The following is a 21,035-nucleotide window of genomic DNA, read 5'->3' as shown; positions in this document are numbered from 1 at the left end:
ACGAGCGGATCCTGAGTCTGTAAACGCAAATCACTCCACAAAACATCTCAACTTCCTCATCCTGTCACTGAATGCAGTTCTTGTTTCCATGGTTTTATCTTCCTCGTGTGTGTGAATATCTACTGTCATCAAACTTGAACCAAAGCACTCACTCTACTCTATAAAGTCCACATGTTCTGTCCTTTCTCCCAGCATGCATTGCAGCAGTCCTGGTGCTTTAGCAGCGTCAGGACAGACCCTCATTAGCTCCTCTCTCTGACTGCTGACCAGCAACCGTGTCCCTCGTCCCTCAGCGGGGTGGAGGACAGCATCCCCGTCTCCATGACAACCAGAGGAAGAGGCTGCAACTCCCGGAAGGCTGAAGATTAGAAACATTTCATCTTCCTTTTATTGTATTTACACACCAGAGGCATTTTAAATCTGGGAAAATAAAGGCTTCTAAAAAAAAAAAAGGTACAATGGATCTAAACCGGGAAAAATAACAAAAAACCAGGAGAAAAGGGGAGAAAATGAAAACTGGAATTTGTACAAGTGGAACAAACAAGCAACACTGCTTAGAAGAGAGCTTAAATGTAGAAACTCAAGTAGAAAAGTAGTTGGAAATGTGATGAAATCCTAAATTGTACTTGAATCTCCATCAAGACAACAAAAGACACAGATTTAGACTTTCAAAACTTCTGCTGGACTTGTTTTGGTGGATTTGATTCTGTTGACGGTTTCAGAAAGGCTCTTCTGCTCATGAGGCCTGCAGACCGCAGCCCTGAGTCCAACCTCAAGGACGCCGGGTCCAGAGGACCGTGTCCACTGGGGGGTGAAGCTGTGGCGTTTCAGCCCGGGTTGATGAGTAAGGGGGGGCTCGGGGGGGGGGGGGGGGGGGGGGGGGGGGCTCAGGGGGGCAGTGCAGCATCCGGATCGGAGCCTGAAGCCACAGGATGTGTGTGCTTAACTCCATTGAACGGAACTAAATAGGCAAAAAAGCCTTTAATGCAGACAATAAGCTGCTTCATTCAGCCGCGCGCAGACACCCAGACGCACGCACGGCTCCGGGATTAGCGTCAAGGCGCGTGCAGCGTCAGATTGGGGCACAAATCAGACCAAAAAACACTCTGTAGACTCACTTCTAATACATTCTGTTTGCTCTGTGTCTTCACAATCATCAACAAAAGTTAACTCTAGTGTGTGTGTGTGTGTGTGTGTGTGTGTGTGTGTGTGTGTGTGTGTGTGTGTGTGTGTGTGTGTGTGTGTGTGTGTGTGTGAGAGAGAGAGAGTGAGAGAGAGAGAGAGAGAGAGAGAGGGAGGGAGAGGAGTAGCCAGTCTTCTGTTTCATCCCATCGAGCTCAGTTGTAAATGATAAAGAGGATCTGGAGCCTCCAGCAACCTCTCTCTCTCTCTCTCTCTCTCTCTCTCTCTCTCTCTCTCTCTCTCTCCCTCTCCTGCCACAGTGCATGGCTGGTCCTCCCTCCCCAGCAGAGGACCTGTAGCTGTGGGGATGCCAGGCTGGAGATAGTCGGTCCGGACCGGGTCCTCGCCTCGCGCTCTCCGCCCTGCCTCCGCTCTCCGCCGGCCTCCAGCATGGCTCCAGCCGCGCGCGTCCTGCTGCTCGTGTCCGGGTGGGCCTCTCTGTGCGTCGGGCTCTGCGCCCTGCTCCAAACGCACCCGGTCCCCGAGGGGCCCGCGCTGGACTTCTCACGGCCCGTGGATAGAACGCAGGACCGGGACGCGCTCTTACAGGACACCATGACGGAGCACATGCAGATGCTTTACGCGAAGTACAACCGCGCAGGGTTTCACTCCAGGGACGGAAACACGGTGCGCAGCTTCAAGGCGCACTGGGGTGAGTCTCCAGCAGCTGGACTGGACTTGTCTGTCCTGTGGAAGCGCGTCAGGGCGGTCTGAGGATGACTTTTACTGTTGTGATATTCATCAGGTTAGCGGGGCTGTGGCTGAAATGCACCTGCTGTTGCGGAGCCGGGCTGCACACTGCGCCTCATCTTCTTATCTTTCAGATGTTTCCACACTCTGAGCTCACACTGGGTTCCAGGTCAGAACCCTGGTCTGTGGAGGACCTGGACTGGGTTCCTCCTGGAAGCTTCTTTCACTTGTTTTAATCCACATCCTCATCAGATTTTAATCATCATCATCATCATTGTTATTATTATTGTTATCATCAGCAGTAATCATCCCTGAACCCTAACAGCGTTAGACGCGCGCTGCGCGGCTCCAGAACAACGAGCTGTCTGTGCTTATCAGAGCTTATACCGCCTCCTGGCGCCCGGCGCAGGTACTGCAGGCCACTTCCTGGAGGCTGGACGCAGAAACATCATACCAGATGTTCAGAAACCTCTGTGGTTCATCTGTAGGATCCACGAACATCATTTAAATAACAGAGAAAATCGTAGACTCACGTGCGTAGAATGTTGTGTCTGTTTTAAAAGGAAAATATCAGAATTCACTCCAGATTAAAATTTCAGTTCAGTTCATCTTCATTTATTTAGCATCGGGTACAGCACAGCACTGTTCACACCACTTTTCCCATGCTGGTTTTATCATGTGATGCTCTGGAAATGCAAAAGATTCTAAATTCTATTTTTTTTTTTAAAAAAACATTGTGTATTGGGTTTTTCTCACAGATCATGTTCCCTCACAGTAGCATGATACACACAGTATTTAATCAGTCGATTATAAACACAGTGACAAGAACAAAAAGGGGAAAACCATTTAAAAAAAACAAATAAAAATCCTCATCATTCATTTAAGAAAGGAAGACCTGCAGAACCAGGTCCACCCTGGTCACACATCCTTTATCCTCCCGTCACTACTGTCTCGTGTTTGCAGAGGGACGACTCAGAAAGAGAGAATCTGATCATGTTCTCCTTTCACGCACAGGAACCCTGAACAACAGGAAGCAGCAGATCTTCAACCTCACGTCTCTCACCAAGTCGGAGGCCGTCCTGTCGGCGACCCTCCACTACTACGTGGGCGACCTCGGGAACGGCTCGCGGGGCCACGCCCCCCGCCGGCCCGGCCACGTCCACATCCTCATCTGGAGCTTCGGCCCGGAGGACCGCCGGACCAGGATGCTGGGACACTTCCGGGTCAACGTGTCGTCTCTGCAGGGCGACTTCCTGTCGTGGCAGTGGAAGGACATCACCGCCGTGGTCAACCGGGCCAAGAACCAGGACCAGCTGCACATCGGGATCGACGTGTCTTCGCGGGGGCCACAGCTGTGGAGGAGGCTGCTGTCCGACCGCTCGCCCTACATCCTCATCTACGCCAACGACTCGGCCATCTCGGAGCCCGAGAGCGTGGTGGCCACCCTGCAGAGGCGCCGCCCGGCCGGAGCCGCCGGCGCCGCCTCCCACGGCCTCGGCAGACCGGGCCCGCCGAGGCTGAACGGCACGGCGCTCAGGCAGAGGCGCTCGGCGAACGTTCTCCTGCCTCTGCAGAACAACGAGCTGCCCGGGCCCGAGTACCCCTACGAGGCCGCCGGGTGGGACGAGGCCCGGCCCTACCGGCCGCCGGAGGACAGGCAGGCCCGGCGACCGCGGAAGAAAGTCCGCAAGAATCAGAGGAACAAGATGCCCCTGCTGCAGTTTGACGAGCAGACCATCAAAAAGGCTCGGAAGAAGCAGTGGAACGAGCCCAGGAACTGCGCCCGGCGCTACCTGAAGGTGGACTTCGCAGACATCGGGTGGAGCGAATGGATTATTTCACCAAAGTCATTCGATGCCTACTACTGCTCCGGGTCCTGCCAGTTCCCCATGCCCAAGGTGAGACCGGCGCAGACACTGCTGCTGGCAGTTCCCCCTTCACAGCGGCGTGGCTGTTTGATCCTTGGATGTCGGTTCTTCCTGTCGTTGGTCAGACCGTGGTGAGACGGGTTAGTTCGACCCGTCTGATGGTGTGTTGTGGCAGTAGTAGTCCTAGACCTTATATCTCAGTCCTGTGGATGGCGGCTACTCGACGGGTCTTCAAGGTCCCGTATAATACACTTTTTCATCAATGTCACATCAGACTCCAGGTCCAGCAGCACGGTGGTCAAAGTGTATCTCTGCCAGTCCAGCCTTGCTCCTGGATTCCAGCCAGTCTAAACGTCCCTCCAGTGAGTTCTGCTGAGAACAGCCTGTTTCTGTCTGTTCCTTTAAATGCTAATGAGCTGAGTCTGGCCACGCCCACTCCATGCAGCTAACAATAGAGAAAGTACTGGGACTTTCAAGGAGAAACAGATGTTGCCTGTTCATAACATCAGAGCTCATCTCCTCCACCAGGGGGCGGGTTCTTTCCCCACATGATGAGAAGAAGGGAACTTTACTAGCTGGAGTGGAGGGGGGGGGGGGGGGGGGGGGGGGGGGGGGACAGACTCTCCTCTGCTGTTATTTTCTGTAATGTGAGACTTTTAATCCAGAAGGTATAAGAGATGCTACTAGAGAACAGTTCCATTGGTGGAGGTCTCAGCTCCGCCGGAAACACCCAGCTCACGTCCCTCCTCCCTCACAGAAAAGTATCAGGGCCGAAGTTTCCTTCAGAGACCAGCGATCCGCAGTGAGAGCTGCTGGGAGTCCAGCCTCACTCTGGGCCTCGTGCACTGGCTTTAAATAGGGGCTCATATAAGTGCTGAGTCATCGCTATACTGGTTTGAAAATGTTTTGCAGATGATCAACTGAAAATATCATCGTGTACTGGAGTGTTTAAAAAATAAGAAGGGGTGAAATGTCCCTCAGTAGCTGGCTTCAACACGCTGAAGGCATGAAACACACAGTTCTGTTCACTGATCTGTCAGAGGATTCAGGTCTGCTGACACACCCGGTTCTCCAGACTGCTGCTGTCCGTTAGCGTCGGTCTGCGTTAGTCGATCATTCTCCAGCGCTGTGGCACAACATCACGCTCAGGTTCATCTCTTCTCGACTGTCAGGTTCTCTGTGTCCAATCTGGACGAATCAACCGTGTGGTGTGGATGAGAGGCGCCATCTGACAGAGAAACACCTTTAACAAGTTAACAAGACCAGTCAAATGCAGTTTAGCTTCAGTTCCATGATTCCACTAATAGATTAGAATAATACAATATACCACTGCATCCCTGAAGTCCACGAGTCCACTGCAGCTGTAAAATCATTCCCGCTGTGGCTGAATCTATAGGACAGGTCCCATATTGACCGTTTTTTTCCAACAATGAGGGACTCAGGTCCAGCAGCAGCGGTGTTTAAAGTGTATCTCTGCCGATCCAGCCTTGCTCCTGAGTTGCTGCTCTGAACCCGTGGTGACCCCAGACAGCCTGGAGCTGTGGGAGCGCTACTGATGGAACCGCCTGACCGCTGTGTCCTGTGTCTCCAGGCCCTGAAGCCCTCGAACCACGCCACCATCCAGAGCATCGTGCGGGCCGTGGGGGTCGTCCCGGGCATCCCGGAGCCGTGCTGCGTCCCCGAGAAGATGTCCTCCCTCAGCATCCTCTTCTTCGACGAGGACAAGAACGTGGTGCTGAAAGTCTACCCCAACATGACCGTGGACTCCTGCGCCTGCAGATAGCTCCGCCTCCCGCCGCGCCTCGTCCCTCACAGAGAACCCGAAGTGAACCGGAGACCCAGCCTTCAGCGTGCTCCTCCTCCTCCTCCTCCTCCTCCTCATTCAGTCCCACACTCACTCGGTTCTCACGTCCGCTGTGTTCGTCTTGGTTTTGCACTGAAGGAGAGGAGGCTGGTGAGCAGGGCTGGCTGGGCGGAGAGCAGCCCCCTCACCCCACCCCCCCGCCGCAGCGGGGCCCCCTGCTGGGCGGCACGGCGGTGCACCGCCAGAAGACTCGGGGTTGGGGCCTTTCTGTGTGTAGTTTGCATGTTCTTCCTGTGCATGGGTTTCCTCCCTCCCACTGTCCACAGACACGCCCGTGAGGATCATTGCTGTCTTGATGTAAGCTGTGTGTGTGTGTGTGTGTGTGTGTGTGTGTGTGTGTGTGTGTGTGTGTCTGGTGGGCTGGAAAGCCCTCCCACCATTTCTCACTGTCACTGCTTCAAGCCAAATATTTATGCAGAGACTGGAAGTTTTTTCTACTCCTGTACATTGGAATGTATATAGACCACTATGAAACCTGTTCTGAAGATAGACGTGCCTTTTACATCGCTGTATTTCTGCTTTTAAGAAAGTTCTGTGTATCACCTGTCCGCCGCCAACAGCTGAGAAGATCTTCACGTTACATTTTATAGAGAAGAAAAGTCATATTTTTAAAGTTTACATGAGGGCTGATGAAGGTCGGACATTTTTCTGTCATTTTCACGAAGCTGATGGATGTTTCTGGACCGTGAGCGTCCAGCCGCCTGCTCGGCCTCTGCAGTCTGTCAGAGCGTCTCTCCACTCTGACACTCCACATTGTAAATGTTGTGCTTTCACTAAAGACCTGCTTGTACCATATGCTTGCTAAAGTATATTTGTATATGGAAAAACACCTAAAAATCACTATTTATTTACTGTATGTTATTTTATGTTACTATATCACAGAGTGGCTCTTCAACATGTTGCTGCAGTGTTTCAGTCACAAAGGACTTTTTTAATTTGTGCAACTGTTCATTAAACGTCAAGTCTCAAGGTAACCGCTGTGTGGACGCTGAAACTGGAAGGCTCCATCGTCACATGTGCCTGATGCGTTATTATTCTGTGCCTCCTGTCAGCTGTTCAGACGTCTGGAGTTTCTAAATCGTACTGTCCCAGCGGCAGCAGAGGGAAGAGTCCAAGCTGGAGGAGCTGGAGGAGGTGGAGGAGGTGGAGGAGGTGGGGTTAGGAGCTGCAAAATGAGCTTTATTGTCACTTCTACTGTTTGACAAGGCGGAGAAGAAATCCTGTCTCCCACCATGTAAACAAGGAATTCACTGAAAAACAAAATAATATGAAAAATAGGTCAGAGTGGAAAATAGAAATACACAGAGAAATAATGACCCGCTAACAATAAAACACCCAAAGCTTTACAGTGTTTATACAGAAAACACAAATAGGTTTCTAGGGGTGTCAACTTCTTATGACCACTAGAGGGCACTGTCTCTGAAATACAGTCCCTCATAATCCCATTAAATCAAAGTCATTCCAGTAGTTATCAGACAAAAACCTTTATCCCGCCATCAGTCATGCACACAGGCTGCATGTCCATTTTCACCGTCTCAGTTGTGAAGCGGCTGATATGTTCACTGCGGGTTTTGTCACATTTCTTTGATTTGTTGTATATAAAATCCCTCATTTAGTGAGAACATTTAGTGAGCTACTGTTATGATCTGAAGCTTTCAGGTAACATCATAAACTCAAAAAACATTTTATTTACTGGTGAAAAAGAATGACGAGGAAGAAAATGATGTCTAAAACGGTTGTGATTTGTTATCTGTGTGACCGTTTACACGTGTAGACGCTGACACTCCAGGTATCCTTTGTCCATGGACACAGGTGAAGTCCTCGGTGGACACTCAGGTGCTTGAGGCTCCTCACTTTCTCCACCTCAAGCTCCAGAATGAAGAGAAAATCAAGATGTATGTGAACATTGTTTCAGACACTAAAGTCTCTCATGCTGACTCTTTATTACTTCACTGCTGCTTTATGTGTTTCTTCAAGGCATTCCGTGTGTGTACATGGGACTTTTTATTCCTCCATAAATCAGAGTAGAGCCTAATTCTGCTCTAAAATGACCATGTAAACGCCTGAAAACTTTACTTATTCGCCTTTGGAAGCAGAATTATATGCTAATTGGGCGCGACTTCATTCTGCTCCTTCTGCGCATGCTCCGCCGTGATGACGCAATATGCCAAGATGGCGGCCCGCAGTTCCGTGTTTTGACTCGTATGGATACGATTTATTTAAAGACAGTTTTAGAAGAATTGGATATAATTAAACGAGCGGATCGACGGGCGCTTAACAACGCAGACATTTTCAAAGCTGTAGCGTCAAAGTTAGTCGAGAAAGAAAAAACGAGAAAAACGCAGCTTACTTCCGGAGACGTCAGTACGTCACGGCCGTCCTGTCCAATCAGAACGCTTCACAGACCCCGGCGTGAGAGAGGAGTTAATCCTTAGTTTTTCCATGTAAACACCAAGATCAGAAATATAAATCTGAATTATTTACTTCAGAATAAACCGATTCTGAATTAAAAACACCCTGGAACCTCAGTCATGATAACGGACTTCATGTTTTCTCGTCTTGTTCGTCCTGTGATGGACAGCAGAGCCGTCAACATCCTGCGACCCGCCACAGGATGGAGAGCTGCAGATGATGGATGACGGACGGATGATAGTTGATGGATGGATGATGGATGGATGTACATGAGAAACAGCATAAAGTGGGAATTAAAGTGAAACATTTTACAATAGCAATCTTTAACTTGAATTCCTGACAATAAAACTGAAAAAGGGATTTTTGATAGTTTCAATCATACAAAGAGCACAGGTGTCAAACTCCTGGTCCGAGGATCCACTCCCAGGTCGCTCGGGGTCACATCCAAAATTCACATATCAGAGATAACAGCAGAAAAAGTTAAAAAAAAAAAAAAAAACCTTGTCATACCAGCAGTCAAAATAAATAAATGTTTTTATTTCTGGGAAAAAGATTCAAAGAACATTGAAGAAAAATCAGTTCTTGTTTCAGTGAAATGAAGTAAGACGTGGAGAATGTGCATTTCCTGTTCTGCTGGGACATTCGGACCTCCAGAGACACTCCAGCAGATGAAGTCCAGTCTGCGCCCAGCAGCTGCTCTACAGGCCACACGGTGGCGCTGTTTCACTCTGCTGAGCGCAGCGCTGGAAAGCCGCGTCAAGTTGACCAGAATGAGCCACAGAGGACAGGAAGTCCAGAGGACAGAGAACCAGCACAGAACCACCAGAACCTGATCCACAGGTCAGCAGGAGCATTTACAGACAGGGGTGGATGGATGGATGGATGGATGGATGGATGGATGGATGGATGGATGAGGGATGTCCTGGTTAAACACACTGGTAAGAAGAAGTCTTTACATGACACCTTTTTGTTGTTTTGTTTTTCAGGTTTTTTTCAATCCACTTTTTATATCCTTTCCCGTTTAATTTAATCTTCTTTATTTTAAATCCCACTCATTATTTTTTAACCCACCCTGTTTTGTTTAACAGCTTGATTTTTTTAAATTAATGCAGTCTGATTTTATTTCTTTGTTTTTGTTTTCAATTTTATTTATTTATTTTCTTATTCCGGGTAATCCAGCCTGTTTCACTCAGTGTTCCAGCCTGTTCTCCTGCAGCCTGTCCTGCGGCGGGCGCGCCGGATGCGTCCTGACGCACTGACGGACACTTGGACACCAACTTGTTGCTCAGTCAGTCAGTAGTGAGGAGAACAACGTGTGAGGAGGGTCTGAGCTGCCGAGGCACCGCCGCACAGCCCGCCGACTCAGAAATGCCTCCAGGTCGGTGCGGGGCGCCTCTCCCTCCGCCCTCCGCCCTCCGCCGCTCTGCGGGACCTGACGGTCTGCCCGCGCCGTTGTTTGTTTGCAGACTCGGGAGCTGAATCATCCCCGGAGAAGCGGATTCCTCATCCGAGCGCAGCCTGAACCCGTCCAGCTTTCGCTCTTCGACTCCAGTTTGTTTCCAGTCTTGACCTACTTCGGGCTGCAGTTATGGCGTTTTTCGCCAAAAAGAAGAAATTTAAGTTCCAGACGCATCTGACGCTGGAGGAGCTGAGCGCCGTGCCCTTCGTCAACGGAGTGCTGTTCTGCAAGCTGAGGCTGCTGGACGGGGACTTCATGGCCACTTCTTCCAGGTACAGCACCACACTGTGTGTGTGTGTGTGTGTGTGTGTTTGTTTGTGTGTGTGTGTGTGTGTGTGTGTGTGTGTGTGTGTGTGTGTGTGTGTGTGTGTGTGTTTCTCTCTCTAATGACAGATGTGTGGATCAGAGTTAAACACTGGGTGTTTCCATGTAGAGTCTCCAGACTAAGCAGAGCTCACACTGCTGCGTCCAGGCTACCCCCTACACACACACACACACACACACACACACACACACACCCCCACACACACTTTTCTTTGCCCCAGTTCAGTTTCCTTGATGACATGAAGATGTGTGTTGAAGGGTGTTTTTAATGAATTCATCCTCCTGGAATTTTTATCAGTATTTGTTAGTAAAGTAACGATCATGTCTGATCGACCGACACGTTGTTTTAGTGATGGCAGTGACCATCGTGCAGCGCTGAGGTCAGAGGTCACCGATGCTGCAGCTTAAATTCGACCATGTTTCCAGTGAAAATGCATCATTGTTTCCTTTTCATTTTGGAAAAGTTTCACGTTCAACAAGTTCCCAAAAATGATGTCAAAAATGTCGTCTGTCTGCTGAGCAATGTGCAGAACTATTAAAGATGGCCGCCATGGACACCGGCAGTGTCTCCACTGTCGGCGAGCAGATTCAACAAGAACCTTTTCAGAAAGTCACATTCACGATGGAGCCCAGGCATTTTCAAAAACTTCCACCTTGGGAGCAGTTTCCCAAAACTCTGTCAGCTGACAACCGAAACTCAGCCAGAGCTTTGTGTTTTCTCTGATATTGTTGCCATGGAAACGGGCCGCTGCGCCGTCTCTTTATGGAGAGTTCTGTACCGATACGAAGCTTCACTGAGTTTCCTTCGAATGTGGAGGTCATGTGACCTGCCGGTCCCGTCCGGTGACGGCCGGTTACATAACGGCTGAGATTCCCCCTGTCTCTGAGCACAAGGCCCTCTCAGAGCGGCGGGAGGACAAAGCTCGCCGCTGTGCCGCCGCCCCACAGAGCCGGGCTCTGTGGGCCCCGGCCGGCGCCCGGCCCGCTGTGGGGGATCAGCGGCCAGCTGGTCTGGTGGAAACCCACCGGGGTCCCTGCCGGCCGTGGGTGGAGCGTCCAGACCAGACCAGACCAGAGCAGACCAGACCGGCGCCCCAGCCTCCCCTCTGCTGTCCTGCAACCCGAGGACTGACCAAAAGTAGCGTTTTCAGTGACTCCAGGCGCCGTTGTCGTGTGAACAGACGCCTGAAATGCACCTGAAGCTTTGTGTTTTCACTTTAAGAGATTGCGGTGTGAACGTGGCGGCAGTAAATCCAAAGCGGGGGATCGGGAGGGTTCCAGCTGCACGGCGCCTCCAGCAGAAGGAGTTCTGGCTCTGGGCAGCAGAGGAAAGCAGATGGGCTCCGTCCTGACCTGGCACAGGCTTCTGTCAGCCGGGCTGCTGTTTGTTAAAGCTTGGAGATCCTCAGCAGCGGGAATGCAGGTCAAACTCCACTCCCACTCAGCTCAGCATGTCCACTGGGCCGCCAGTTCAGCTCTCTGGAGGATTCGGCTTCACTGCTGGGCTCTCGAGGACAGTAACGCCGTGGACGGCGTGCGCTGGTCTGTCTGTTTCCCAGCAGGGCCGACAGGAAGCCGTTCTTGGAACCCTCAGAGGTGCCATCAAACTCCAGGCGGAGCTTCTGGACTCTCCTCCTGGATGTGTTTCGCGGTCTCATGTCGTCGTGTCCGAGGTTTATTCACCCAGAACCATCTTTCACAGAAAGGTTGTTACTGAGTGGGTGTAAAGCTGTAACCTCTGCTGCGACTGGAGCGCTCAACGCGCCGGGACAGACGCGCCGTCGGTTCAGTGGACCTGGGAATCCTCCGCCAGCGCCGGTTAGCGTGGACGAGACGGGAAGAGACATAAAGACAGGAAGGGTCCAGAGAGGAGAGCTGGAAAGCGATGGGGAAGAGCTGCTCTTCAGCAGCTGCTTCCTGTTTTCAGGGAAGCGTGGCGTTGGCGAGGGGAAGGTGTGTGTTGTTATCGGAGGACGAAGCCACTCTGAACTTCCTGCACACAGCTTCAGCTTTTCTTTAGACAGGCTGGTGGGAGCGTGGACAGAACGGCTCTGACTGAAGAAACACTCACCGCTTTCAGATCGACTGCTTGAACTTTCTGGATCCGGTTTTACCCAGACTGCTTTGGTGTGGAGCCGACGTCTCGGAACGCTGCTTTGAAAGGTTCAGACGGAGGTGGAGCTGGACGGCGGACTGTCGGAAGACGTCCTGCGTCCAGATCCCAGGTCCCAGGCTGCTGATCCCTGCGTTCTGTTCTGGGGACGGTCGGACTCTCCCACGGTTGTTCCAGCCGAGGCTCCGGACCGTCCACAGGACGTCCTCTCCGCCGCTGGACGCTCAGATCGAAGTCTGGTGTTCCAGCTCCGATTGGCGGGAACATGCTTCTCGTTCCAGCGCCCCCTACAGGCTGGACCTGCTCAGCCCTCGACCACCTTCTTATGTGCGTTTGTGTAAATGTATTTGTGGGGGAACCGATCTGCTGTGAACCGTGTGATTTTAGAATACGTAGAGGGGAAGTGTCTGTTTTTAAACTACCCGGCGATGTGTGAACGAGGAGTAAAGGAAGTAGCTTCTGTTTGGCAGCAATTCTTCTCACTACCATCGAGTAACATGAAGCAGAAGCCTGGTTTTCAGGAGACATCTGGATCCACGTTGATGTTCCTCCAGTTTGGTTTTAACGTGGGGTTAAGATGGTTCATCCTGACTGTCGTGGCGTTTCAGGATGATTCTGCTTCAATTCAATTCAGCTTTATTTATAAAGCGCCAATTACAACATGGTCACTTCCTGACACTTACAGAGAAAAGCCGACAGAGCAAGAAGAGACTGGGGGAAGGAGAAACCTTTTAAGAGGAAGAACCCTGCAGAACCAGGCTCAGAGGAGCAGAACCCTGCAGAACCAGGCTCAGAGGAGCAGAACCCTGCAGAACCAGGCTCAGAGGAGCAGAACCCTGCAGAACCAGGCTCAGAGGAGCAGAACCCTGCAGAACCAGGCTCAGAGGAGCAGAACCCTGCAGAACCAGGCTCAGAGGAGCAGAACCCTGCAGAACCAGGCTCAGAGGAGCAGAACCCTGCAGAACCAGGCTCAGAGGAGCAGAACCCTGCAGAACCAGGCTCAGAGGAGCAGAACCCTGCAGAATCAGGCTCAGAGCAGAACCCTGCAGAACCAGGATCAGAGCAGAACCCTGCAGAACTAGGCTCAGAGGAGGAGAACCCTGCAGAACCAGGCCAGAGGAGCAGAACCCTGCAGAACCAGGCTCAGAGGAGCAGCTCCCTGCTGGTTATCAGGACTGGGGGGTCCAGTCCGATCCGGCCCGGCTGCCGTGTGCTTCTCCTTCCGCTGTGGCCTCTGAGCCCAGCGTCCAGGAAGAGATAAGATCCCGGCTGCTGGGCCGTGTTGACTCATCAGTGCTGGGGTCCGGTGGGGGGGTGGGGGGGTGGGGGGGTTCGGGACTGTGTGTTTGTGTATGGGCCTTTCAGGCTGAGCTGGAGGAACCAATCACAGCTCTGGCCGGACTCGGCAGCAGCTTTGTTGGGCGCTGCCGTGTTGTGTTTGCCGCTCCGGCTCAGTTCTTCGCCTCTGGCCCTGTAGAGACGAGTCCGAGGCCGCGGCTCGCCGTCCGTCCCGCCGCCCGGCGTAAACAAGCCACATTCCTGCTGAAGGTTCAGCGTGTGAGCTTCTCTAAACCGCTCTGTTCACTGATCAGCGCCTTCCACCTGCAGTCGGAAGGTTCGTTTACTCCACGTTTTCCAGTGAAGTAGGGAACTTCATGTTTGTGCCGCTCACACTTCTTCTGTTTACCACCATTTAAAGCCGTATTTACAAAACCGTCAGCGAGAAAACATTCAGAAAATGTGGCCTCGATAAGTGAAGTTCCATCAGAGTGATCAGTACGAGGATTATCGTTATTTATGTGTCAGACTTTTGTTTTAAACTGTAGTTTTAATAATCAACAGAGACGAGCAGCATGAACAGCGTTCATCAAGCAGAGTGTCGTCTGTGTCATATCTCTGAAGAGGGCTGAGGGAGAACATGCAGACCTCATGCTGGTATTCCCTGCTCGGCAGATCTTGAATATTTAGTATAATTTATGAGGACAGGATGTAAACCCGACCATGGAGGATTTCCATCAGACTCATCAGCACTGAGGTTGCAGCCTGGCGACCTCTGACCTCCCAGAAGCTCTGGTTTTGCCGACCAGGCCGGTACCTCCTGCGTTTCCCAGCATCCTCCTGCTGAACCAGAACCAGCGGCTCGGTCATCGGGTGACGGCGTTAACGTTCCAGCCCGGACCGGGGGATCCGGGTCTGTTTGACGGGCAGGTCATGTGACCTGAGCTCATCGCTGGTACAAACCGAGCGTCTCCCTGTCGGTGTGTGAGGGTCTGACCGGATCATGAACACACACCTCCATTGTTTTCTCTGGAAATCAGCTGACGTGCTGAGGAGTCCCTCGCCGTCCGCCCGCGCCGCCGACATGATGAAACGGAGTGTGTAGGCCGGCGGCCCAGATTAGAAGCAAACAGAGGAGCGTTTGTGGCGCTGCTCCTCCTCCTCCTGCTGACGGCCGCAGTGTTTCCATGGAGCGTGAACAAAGCCATCTGGACGGAGGAATGCGGTCTGGGAACGTTCCACCTCTCAGAGTGTGTGTGGGGGTCCTGATCGGACCTGTGTGTGTGTGTGTGTGTGTGTGTGTGTTTGAGTGTGAGTGTGTGCTCTTCTTGTTTCTGAGATAAATAGACCAACAATAACCCACCTCCCCCTGCCTCCAGCGCTCTGCCTGCAGCCGCTCAGAGTTGAGGACGGTTTGTGCTTCAGTTCTCCCGCTTGTCGCCGTCGCCCTTCAACCGTTTCTCTCGTATTTAAATCAAGGTCTGACGTATCGCTTTAATGACCGTTGTTTTTATAAAATATACAGAGAAAAGTCTGGCTGGAAAGTTTCAATGTTTTAACATCACATTGACCAGTATGAGTGGAAATGTCGGTTTATTAATGCGATAAAACTGTTTTCCTCCCATAAAGCTCCTTCAGGAGGGAAACCGTATTTTTCATTTCCTTTTCCTTTGTTTTGTTTTGTTTCTTTTATTGTTTCCTCTGTCCAGCTGTTAGCTCACCTGAGAGGAACTTCCTTCATCCAGGGAAACTCTCCATTCGGCTTTCTTGAAAATGATCTACGGGGACACTTTTCATGACTTTTAGTATCCGTTTGACGCCGATAATCACAACCAACTGACCGGGAGGTGTGTGTGTGTGTGTGTGTGTGTGTGTGTGTGTGTGTGTGTGTCCCTCTTCAGACAGGAGGTTCAGGAGCACTGTGTTCGCTGGAGGAAGAGGTTCACCTTCGTCTCCAAGATGAGCGCCAACCCCCACACCGGGGTCCTGGACCCGTCCGTCTGCAGGGTGTCGGTGCGAAAGGTACGGCTCCTGGGACCGGGTCCAGCCGGAGGACCGGGTCCAGCAGGACTCTGACCAGGGGTCTGGAGCCGGTCTGCCCGTCCTGGATGTTCCTGTAATCTCTCCTCTGGAATTGGAGGCCTGTGCAGAACGGCGGCGGCTCTCTGGTTTACTGACCCACTTCCTGTTTCCTGTGCAGGAGCTGAAAGGAGGGAAGGCGTACACGAAGGTAAGAGCCTCAGCAGCCAGGTACCACCCGGGTCTGTCCCGGTCCAGCGCCGGTCCTTAGCTCACGTTCCAGACGGTGAAACAAACATCCTGCCAGTGGAGCGCGAGTCAAGCGTCAAGGTCAAAGCCCTCCTGAAGGTCGGCCGTGTGGGTCGGACCTGCTTCCTGTTCTGGCTCCTTCTCCATTTAGACTTCCCGTTGTTAAATATACCTCGCTTCCTGCCGGGGGGGCGGCTTCCTCTAAGAACACACCTATCCAAACAGGAGGAAGGGAGGCCTGCAGGAGGAAGACCAGGACCCTCTTCATTTAGGTACCGAGTCCTGACCCCCCCGGCCTCTCCCGTGTCCTTCCAGCTGGGCTTCGCAGACCTCAACATGGCCGAGTTCGCCGGTTCCGGTTCCACCGTGCGCTGCTGCCTGCTGGAGGGATACGACACCAAGAACACCCGGCAGGACAACTCCATCCTGAAGGTGGGCGGGGGAGGGGGGTGTGAGGACCGGAGAACCTGCTGCCGGTCAGAGTGACGGAGTCCTGCTGGAGAACCGGCTCTCTAAAGCAGCTGCCGTTTCTTCCAGGTGATCATCGGCATGACCCTGCTGTCCGGAGACCCCTGCTTCAAAACGTGAGCGATGAAGACTGACGATCCTCCTGGATCCAGTCTGACGGTCTGATTTATGGATCGTTGTTTCTGACTGATCTGAACGAGCTGCAGCTCCTCTTCATCCCTCAGAAACACAGCAGGAGTGACAGACCTCTACAGATTCCACCTTTCTTTGAAGCCCCACTGAAAGAAATTAAAATGGGTGATTGGAGAATCACATTAAAAATCTGGAGAAAAGTTAAGACAACATTCATTCGGTTTGCCCAAATTCAGTTCTGCCCTCACCAACATTGGATTTCTGAAAGATTTCATACCCTCCCAAATGGATGCAGGGTTCTAAAATTGGTCAAGATATGGCCTTACCACTCTATATCAGCTCCATGAGAATGGACAGTTCAAATCCTTTGCTAAGTTAAGGGGAGAATTTTCACTTTCAAACACCGATTTTTTTCAGATATCTTCAGATAAGAGATTTTTTAACCAAACATAAAGAATGGGACAAAGTCACAAATCCCTCCCTGATCGAAGAATTCCTCCAAGTGAAGCAATGGGACAAGAACATTATCGGCTCTTTCTACCAATTTTTTCTGAACATGAACATTGGCAATTCATTGCAGATAAAATGAAAATGGGAAAGTGAACTGAGTCTGAGTATTTCAGAAGAAACATGGAGTGAAATATGCACTGAAGCACTTCTTGTGACAAATTCAAACTCATGGAGGGAGTTTAAATGGAAGGTAAACATAAGATTCTTTCATTCTCCAGTAATAGCGGCCAAAATGAGGAGAACACACCCAAACAAATGTTGGAGAAACTGTCATTCTGAAACTGGAAATCATGCCCACATGTTTTGGTTCTGCCCCAAACTAAAAATGTTTTGGCGGGGAGTTTTTGAATCCATGATAGAAATCTTTCACCTGAATATTGAGATGGATCCAAGGGTGGCTGTATTCGGGTTGACACCAGTCGGTATAGAGGGAAGGTCTAAAATATCTCTCTTTCAGATATTGTCAGCAGCAGCAAATAAATGCATTACAGTTATGTGGTTGAAACCAGATCCTCCAACACACAACATGTGGAGGGACAAAGTCAGGGAAATTTACCAGATGGAACAAATTACAAACTCGCTGAGACTCCAAACTGACATATTCATGAGAAGGCGGATGCCTGCAGTGGACATAGTGCAGCGAACACATCAAAATTATCAAGTACATTTTGGAACAAACGTGAACCTTTTGTCTCTATTTACTTTTGAAATTCCTTGTTCTATTTCTGTTCTTTTTTCTTTCTTTTCTTTTCTCTTTCTTTTCACCTATTTGTACTTTGTAATACCGATCATTTACCTTTTGAAAAATGACAGTTGAATTTGTAAGTGTTGTTCATGTGTTGAATGTTAATAAAAAATTAAGTTCTAAAAAAAAAGAAACGCAGCAGGAACACGAAGAAGAACTCAAGGTTTTCATCAAACTCAAGAAAAGATGCTTATTTCAGATAATAATCGTGTATCGTCGTTCTGAAGGTGAGGATGAGACTTGGGATTTCCAAATTGATTCCAAAGACACTTTCTTGTCTGGCCACCAGAGGGAGCCCATGAGCAAGGCTTCAGCATCGTCTCCTCACATCTGGAAATCCTTGGTGTTCGGTCCAAATCGTTTGTCTGTGCAGTCACTGTGACTCCAGCTCTGCTCTTCCAGTTTGTTTGTTACTTTCTTTGATTGAACAGTTTGAAACGTTGAATTTCTGGACTGGTATTTTCACTTTTCTGGGACTTTCTGACCCGATTCTGACCGCCGGTTATCTGCACGCTTTGCATTCCGCCGTGTTTGGATTCTCTTATCGAGCAGAGCTGTGATTGACGGAGTGTGTCTGGTCTGCCGGCAGGCCTCCGAGCACGGCCAAGTCCATCTCCGTCCCCGGGCGGGAGCACGCCCTGCAGCCGGACTGTAAGGGGGAGGGAACCGCCGAGCCGGGCCCGGCCGACAGGGTCTCTCTGGGCCGGGCCGCCAAGCCCAGACCCTCCATCATCAGCTCGGGTACCGGCGCCGTCCCAGGAGAGCCGCGCCCTCCGCCGCCGGGCCTCACGGTCTCTTCTCTCCGGGGTTCAGGTCTCCTGGAGGACTCGGAGTCCGCTCAGAGCCAGCCGGGTCCCGCCGAGATCTTCCAGTCCGGTCACTCTCGTAACTCCAGCTACGCCAGCCAGCACAGCCGGATCTCAGGTAGCCCGCCCGGCCTCGGCTCCCGGCCTTCCGGCGTCTTCCGAGTGACCTTTAACCCCGGAGCGCTGCTGTCCCGCAGGCTACAGCACCGAGCAGTCCTGCTCCTCCAGCCTGTCGGACCTGACGCACCGCAGGAACACCTCCACGGGCAGCAGCGCCTCGGGGGGGCTGGCCTTCACGGCCGACCCGCCTCCCGAGGGGGAGCGTCCAGAGAGACCCCCTCGCCCGCCCCGGCCGGTCCTCCCGCCCAGCAGACCTCTGAGGTACGGAGCCGCCGGGACTCGGCGGCGCCGACGTTCCTGACTGGTTCTGACGTTGTTCTGTCTGCGGACAGGAGGAAGCAGGACTCGGTGGAGAGCCACCCCTCCTGGGTCAACGACACCCGCATGGACGCCGACGACATCGTGGAGAAGATCGTCCAGAGCCAGAACTTTGCAGATATCAACAACACTGAAGGTGCTGAGACTGGACGGCGAAGGACGGGGACGGACGGGGACGGACGGAGCGGCCGTGAGCCGAGGCGGTTCAGACTGACCCGGTTCTGTTTGTGTCTCCAGACAGTAACCTGCGCCTGTTCGTCAGTAAAGACGGAACCACGGCTCTCAGCGGCATCCGGCTGGGGAACAGGTGAGTGAGCCTGGCGCCGTGGCGACGGTCTGGCCGTCCTCCCCGCTGACTTCCTGTTCTCCTCCAGGGTGTCTGCAGGCCGATACGAGCCGGTGGTGATCGAGAGCCACTGAGGGGACGGAGGGGACGGAGCCACCGAGGGGACGGAGGGGACGGAGGGCCACTGAACAGGGGGAGGGGATTGCCCGGTCTTTCCCGGAGCTTCAGCCGGTCTGAGGCTGTGAGGGGACACTCTGGACACTCTGGCCCATTAGTGCCGTGGACACACCCTGCTGGAGCAGCTGGTCCCTCCCTCCTGGAGCTGGACTCCAGGACCTCCTCGGTCCCCCTTCCTGATGTTTCAGGTTCTCACTCCAGTCAGCATAGTCCTGCTCTGAGCAGGTTTAAATGTGTCTCCTCCGTTTGAAGCCATGTCCACAGATGCTCTGACCCCGGAGTCCAGGTCCGGGTCTGGGTCCAGGTCTGGGTCCAGGTGAGGGCACGTTCATCCGCCTTACGGGGATTTGAGAAACTGCACGCCTCTGCAGCGCTGCATGTGATGAAGTGCTGAACGAAGCACTGAGCAGGAGCTACAGCGAGGGTGTCCAACATGCGGCTCCCGTCCCCTTTAGGATCCGCAGACTTGGATGAACTGAAACAGGGACGTCCAGAGGGGTTCCGAGTCCGGTCTTCCTGCTTCAGCCTGTTCCAGGTCAGACGGCGCCATTCGTGGCCTGTAGTGAACTGACTTTAATGTTCTGCTGGAACGTCAGTGTTCTGGAACCTCAGTGTTCTGGAACCTCAGTGTTCTGCTGGAACCTCAGTGTTCTGCTGGAACCTCAGTGTTCTGCTGGAACCTCAGTGTTCTGGAACCTCAGCGTTCTGCTGGAACCTCAGTGTTCTGCTGGAACCTCAGTGTTCTGCTGGAACCTCAGTTTTCTGCTGGAACCTCAGTTTTCTGCTGGAACCTCAGCGTTCTGCTGGAACCTCAGTGTTCTGCTGGAACCTCAGTGTTCTGCTGGAACCGGACCGTCCTCTGGACCTGAAGCTGATGGGGGGTGTTCTGCTGGCTGCTGCCCCCTGGTGGGGCGTTGCGCCGCAGCCCCTCACTCGGTTCCGTCACTGCCGTCTTCTCATCAACCAAAGAGGCAGAAAAAGAAGCCCAACCAGAGGAGGAGCTTCTGCTCAACCAGCTGGTTGGTTAGTTTAGTTTACTTTAGTTAGTTTTACATCCCAGTTTTATTTTCTTCATGAAGCTCGCCGTGGGACAGAGAACGCTCCTGTCTTTGAAACAGCAGAGGAAACTGGAAGAAACAGCCTCTCAGTTCTATAGTCCAGCATCCTGTGGATCAGGATCTGGATCAGGGTGTCAAAGCTGCGGCCCGGGGACCAAAACGGTTTTCACTTTTCTTTCAGCTAAATTGTCATGAGTTCTGATGTCCACCTTCCACAGCTGATTCACGCTGCTCCATCTGGGATCAACCACTGAGTGTTTCTGGACGTGGCTTCACGTCTCTGGACATTATTTATGTTTTCTGGAGGTTCGTTATGAGCGACGCACACCACTGGCCTCCCTGAACTTCCTGTTGGATTAGTAATGCTCTAACAAATGATTTTATTTTCACGTGTCTTTTATTAAATTGAAATGAAAGCTCTTTTTCCTTCAGTTGTTTTGTGGAATTTTCCTCTGAGCAATAAAACGATGAGTTTGATTCTGGCTTCATTTGTGGTCTCCAGCTTTATCAGGTCTATGAAGGGAATGCAGGGATTTCTTTTAGTTCTGCTGACTTGATTGACCTGATTTGTTTTCTTTTCGTTCAAACTGGAGTGAGAGTTGAGTTGGTGCTGAATTTGGAATCCTTTGAAGGAAAAGCATCTAAAAAGCTTCAGAGGTGCCACAGAAAGTTAAAAAATCATTTTGACCACAAGAGGTTGTGAAGTGCTTGGGAGGATAAAAGTCAAATCTGCGATTCGACTCCTTGTTTGAAAGACCAAGCAGAAGGCTGAAATCTGAACATGTTCAAGTAAAACTGAACCCTATCAGAGCCTCGGACCACCAGAGTCTCCTCAGTTCTTCACTGCATGAGGAGATCCCAGTGGACAAATACCCCCAGAGGTGGGGGAAGGTGTCTGTCTGCGCCCCATACGGACAGACATAAGGCAAGACCAAGGCAACCGACAACTGGATTCGA

General features: G+C 51.8%; 2 protein-coding genes across 5 annotated transcripts; both read left to right on the top strand.

Annotated features, from left to right (window-relative positions):
- The first annotated feature begins 1,366 nt into the window (after window positions 1-1,366).
- Window positions 1,367-15,056, top strand: bmp3 (bone morphogenetic protein 3). Of its 2 annotated transcripts, XR_003932588.1 has the most exons (4): window positions 1,367-1,834; window positions 2,887-3,770; window positions 5,332-5,954; window positions 15,038-15,056. XR_003932588.1 is itself a non-coding variant. In XM_030105579.1 (3 exons), the coding sequence occupies exons 1-3, from the start codon at window positions 1,573-1,575 to the stop codon at window positions 5,521-5,523; spliced, it is 1,338 nt and encodes a 445-aa protein (XP_029961439.1). In that variant the 5' UTR covers window positions 1,367-1,572; the 3' UTR covers window positions 5,524-6,590. The 2 variants fall into 2 exon arrangements, 1 of the variants encoding a protein (XP_029961439.1); XM_030105579.1 differs by lacking the exon at window positions 15,038-15,056 and having other exon boundaries at window positions 5,332-6,590.
- Window positions 9,290-20,540, top strand: eeig1a (estrogen-induced osteoclastogenesis regulator 1a). Of its 3 annotated transcripts, XM_030105581.1 has the most exons (12): window positions 9,290-9,394; window positions 9,483-9,747; window positions 15,092-15,212; window positions 15,391-15,420; window positions 15,684-15,890; window positions 15,996-16,042; window positions 17,903-18,054; window positions 18,127-18,237; window positions 18,317-18,500; window positions 18,572-18,693; window positions 18,795-18,864; window positions 18,932-20,540. In XM_030105581.1, exons 2-12 carry the CDS (start codon window positions 9,605-9,607, stop codon window positions 18,975-18,977), a joined length of 1,233 nt encoding a protein of 410 aa, XP_029961441.1. In that variant the 5' UTR covers window positions 9,290-9,394; window positions 9,483-9,604; the 3' UTR covers window positions 18,978-20,540. The 3 variants fall into 3 exon arrangements, with proteins under 3 accessions (XP_029961441.1, XP_029961442.1, XP_029961440.1); XM_030105582.1 differs by having other exon boundaries at window positions 9,332-9,747; window positions 15,774-15,890; XM_030105580.1 differs by having other exon boundaries at window positions 9,332-9,747.
- The last annotated feature ends 495 nt before the right edge of the window (window positions 20,541-21,035 follow it).

The sequence above is a fragment of the Salarias fasciatus genome, chromosome 12, assembly GCF_902148845.1.
Source record: "Salarias fasciatus chromosome 12, fSalaFa1.1, whole genome shotgun sequence".
Lineage (NCBI taxonomy): Eukaryota > Metazoa > Chordata > Actinopteri > Blenniiformes > Blenniidae > Salarias > Salarias fasciatus.
This window is presented reverse-complemented; position numbering and strand designations above follow the sequence as displayed.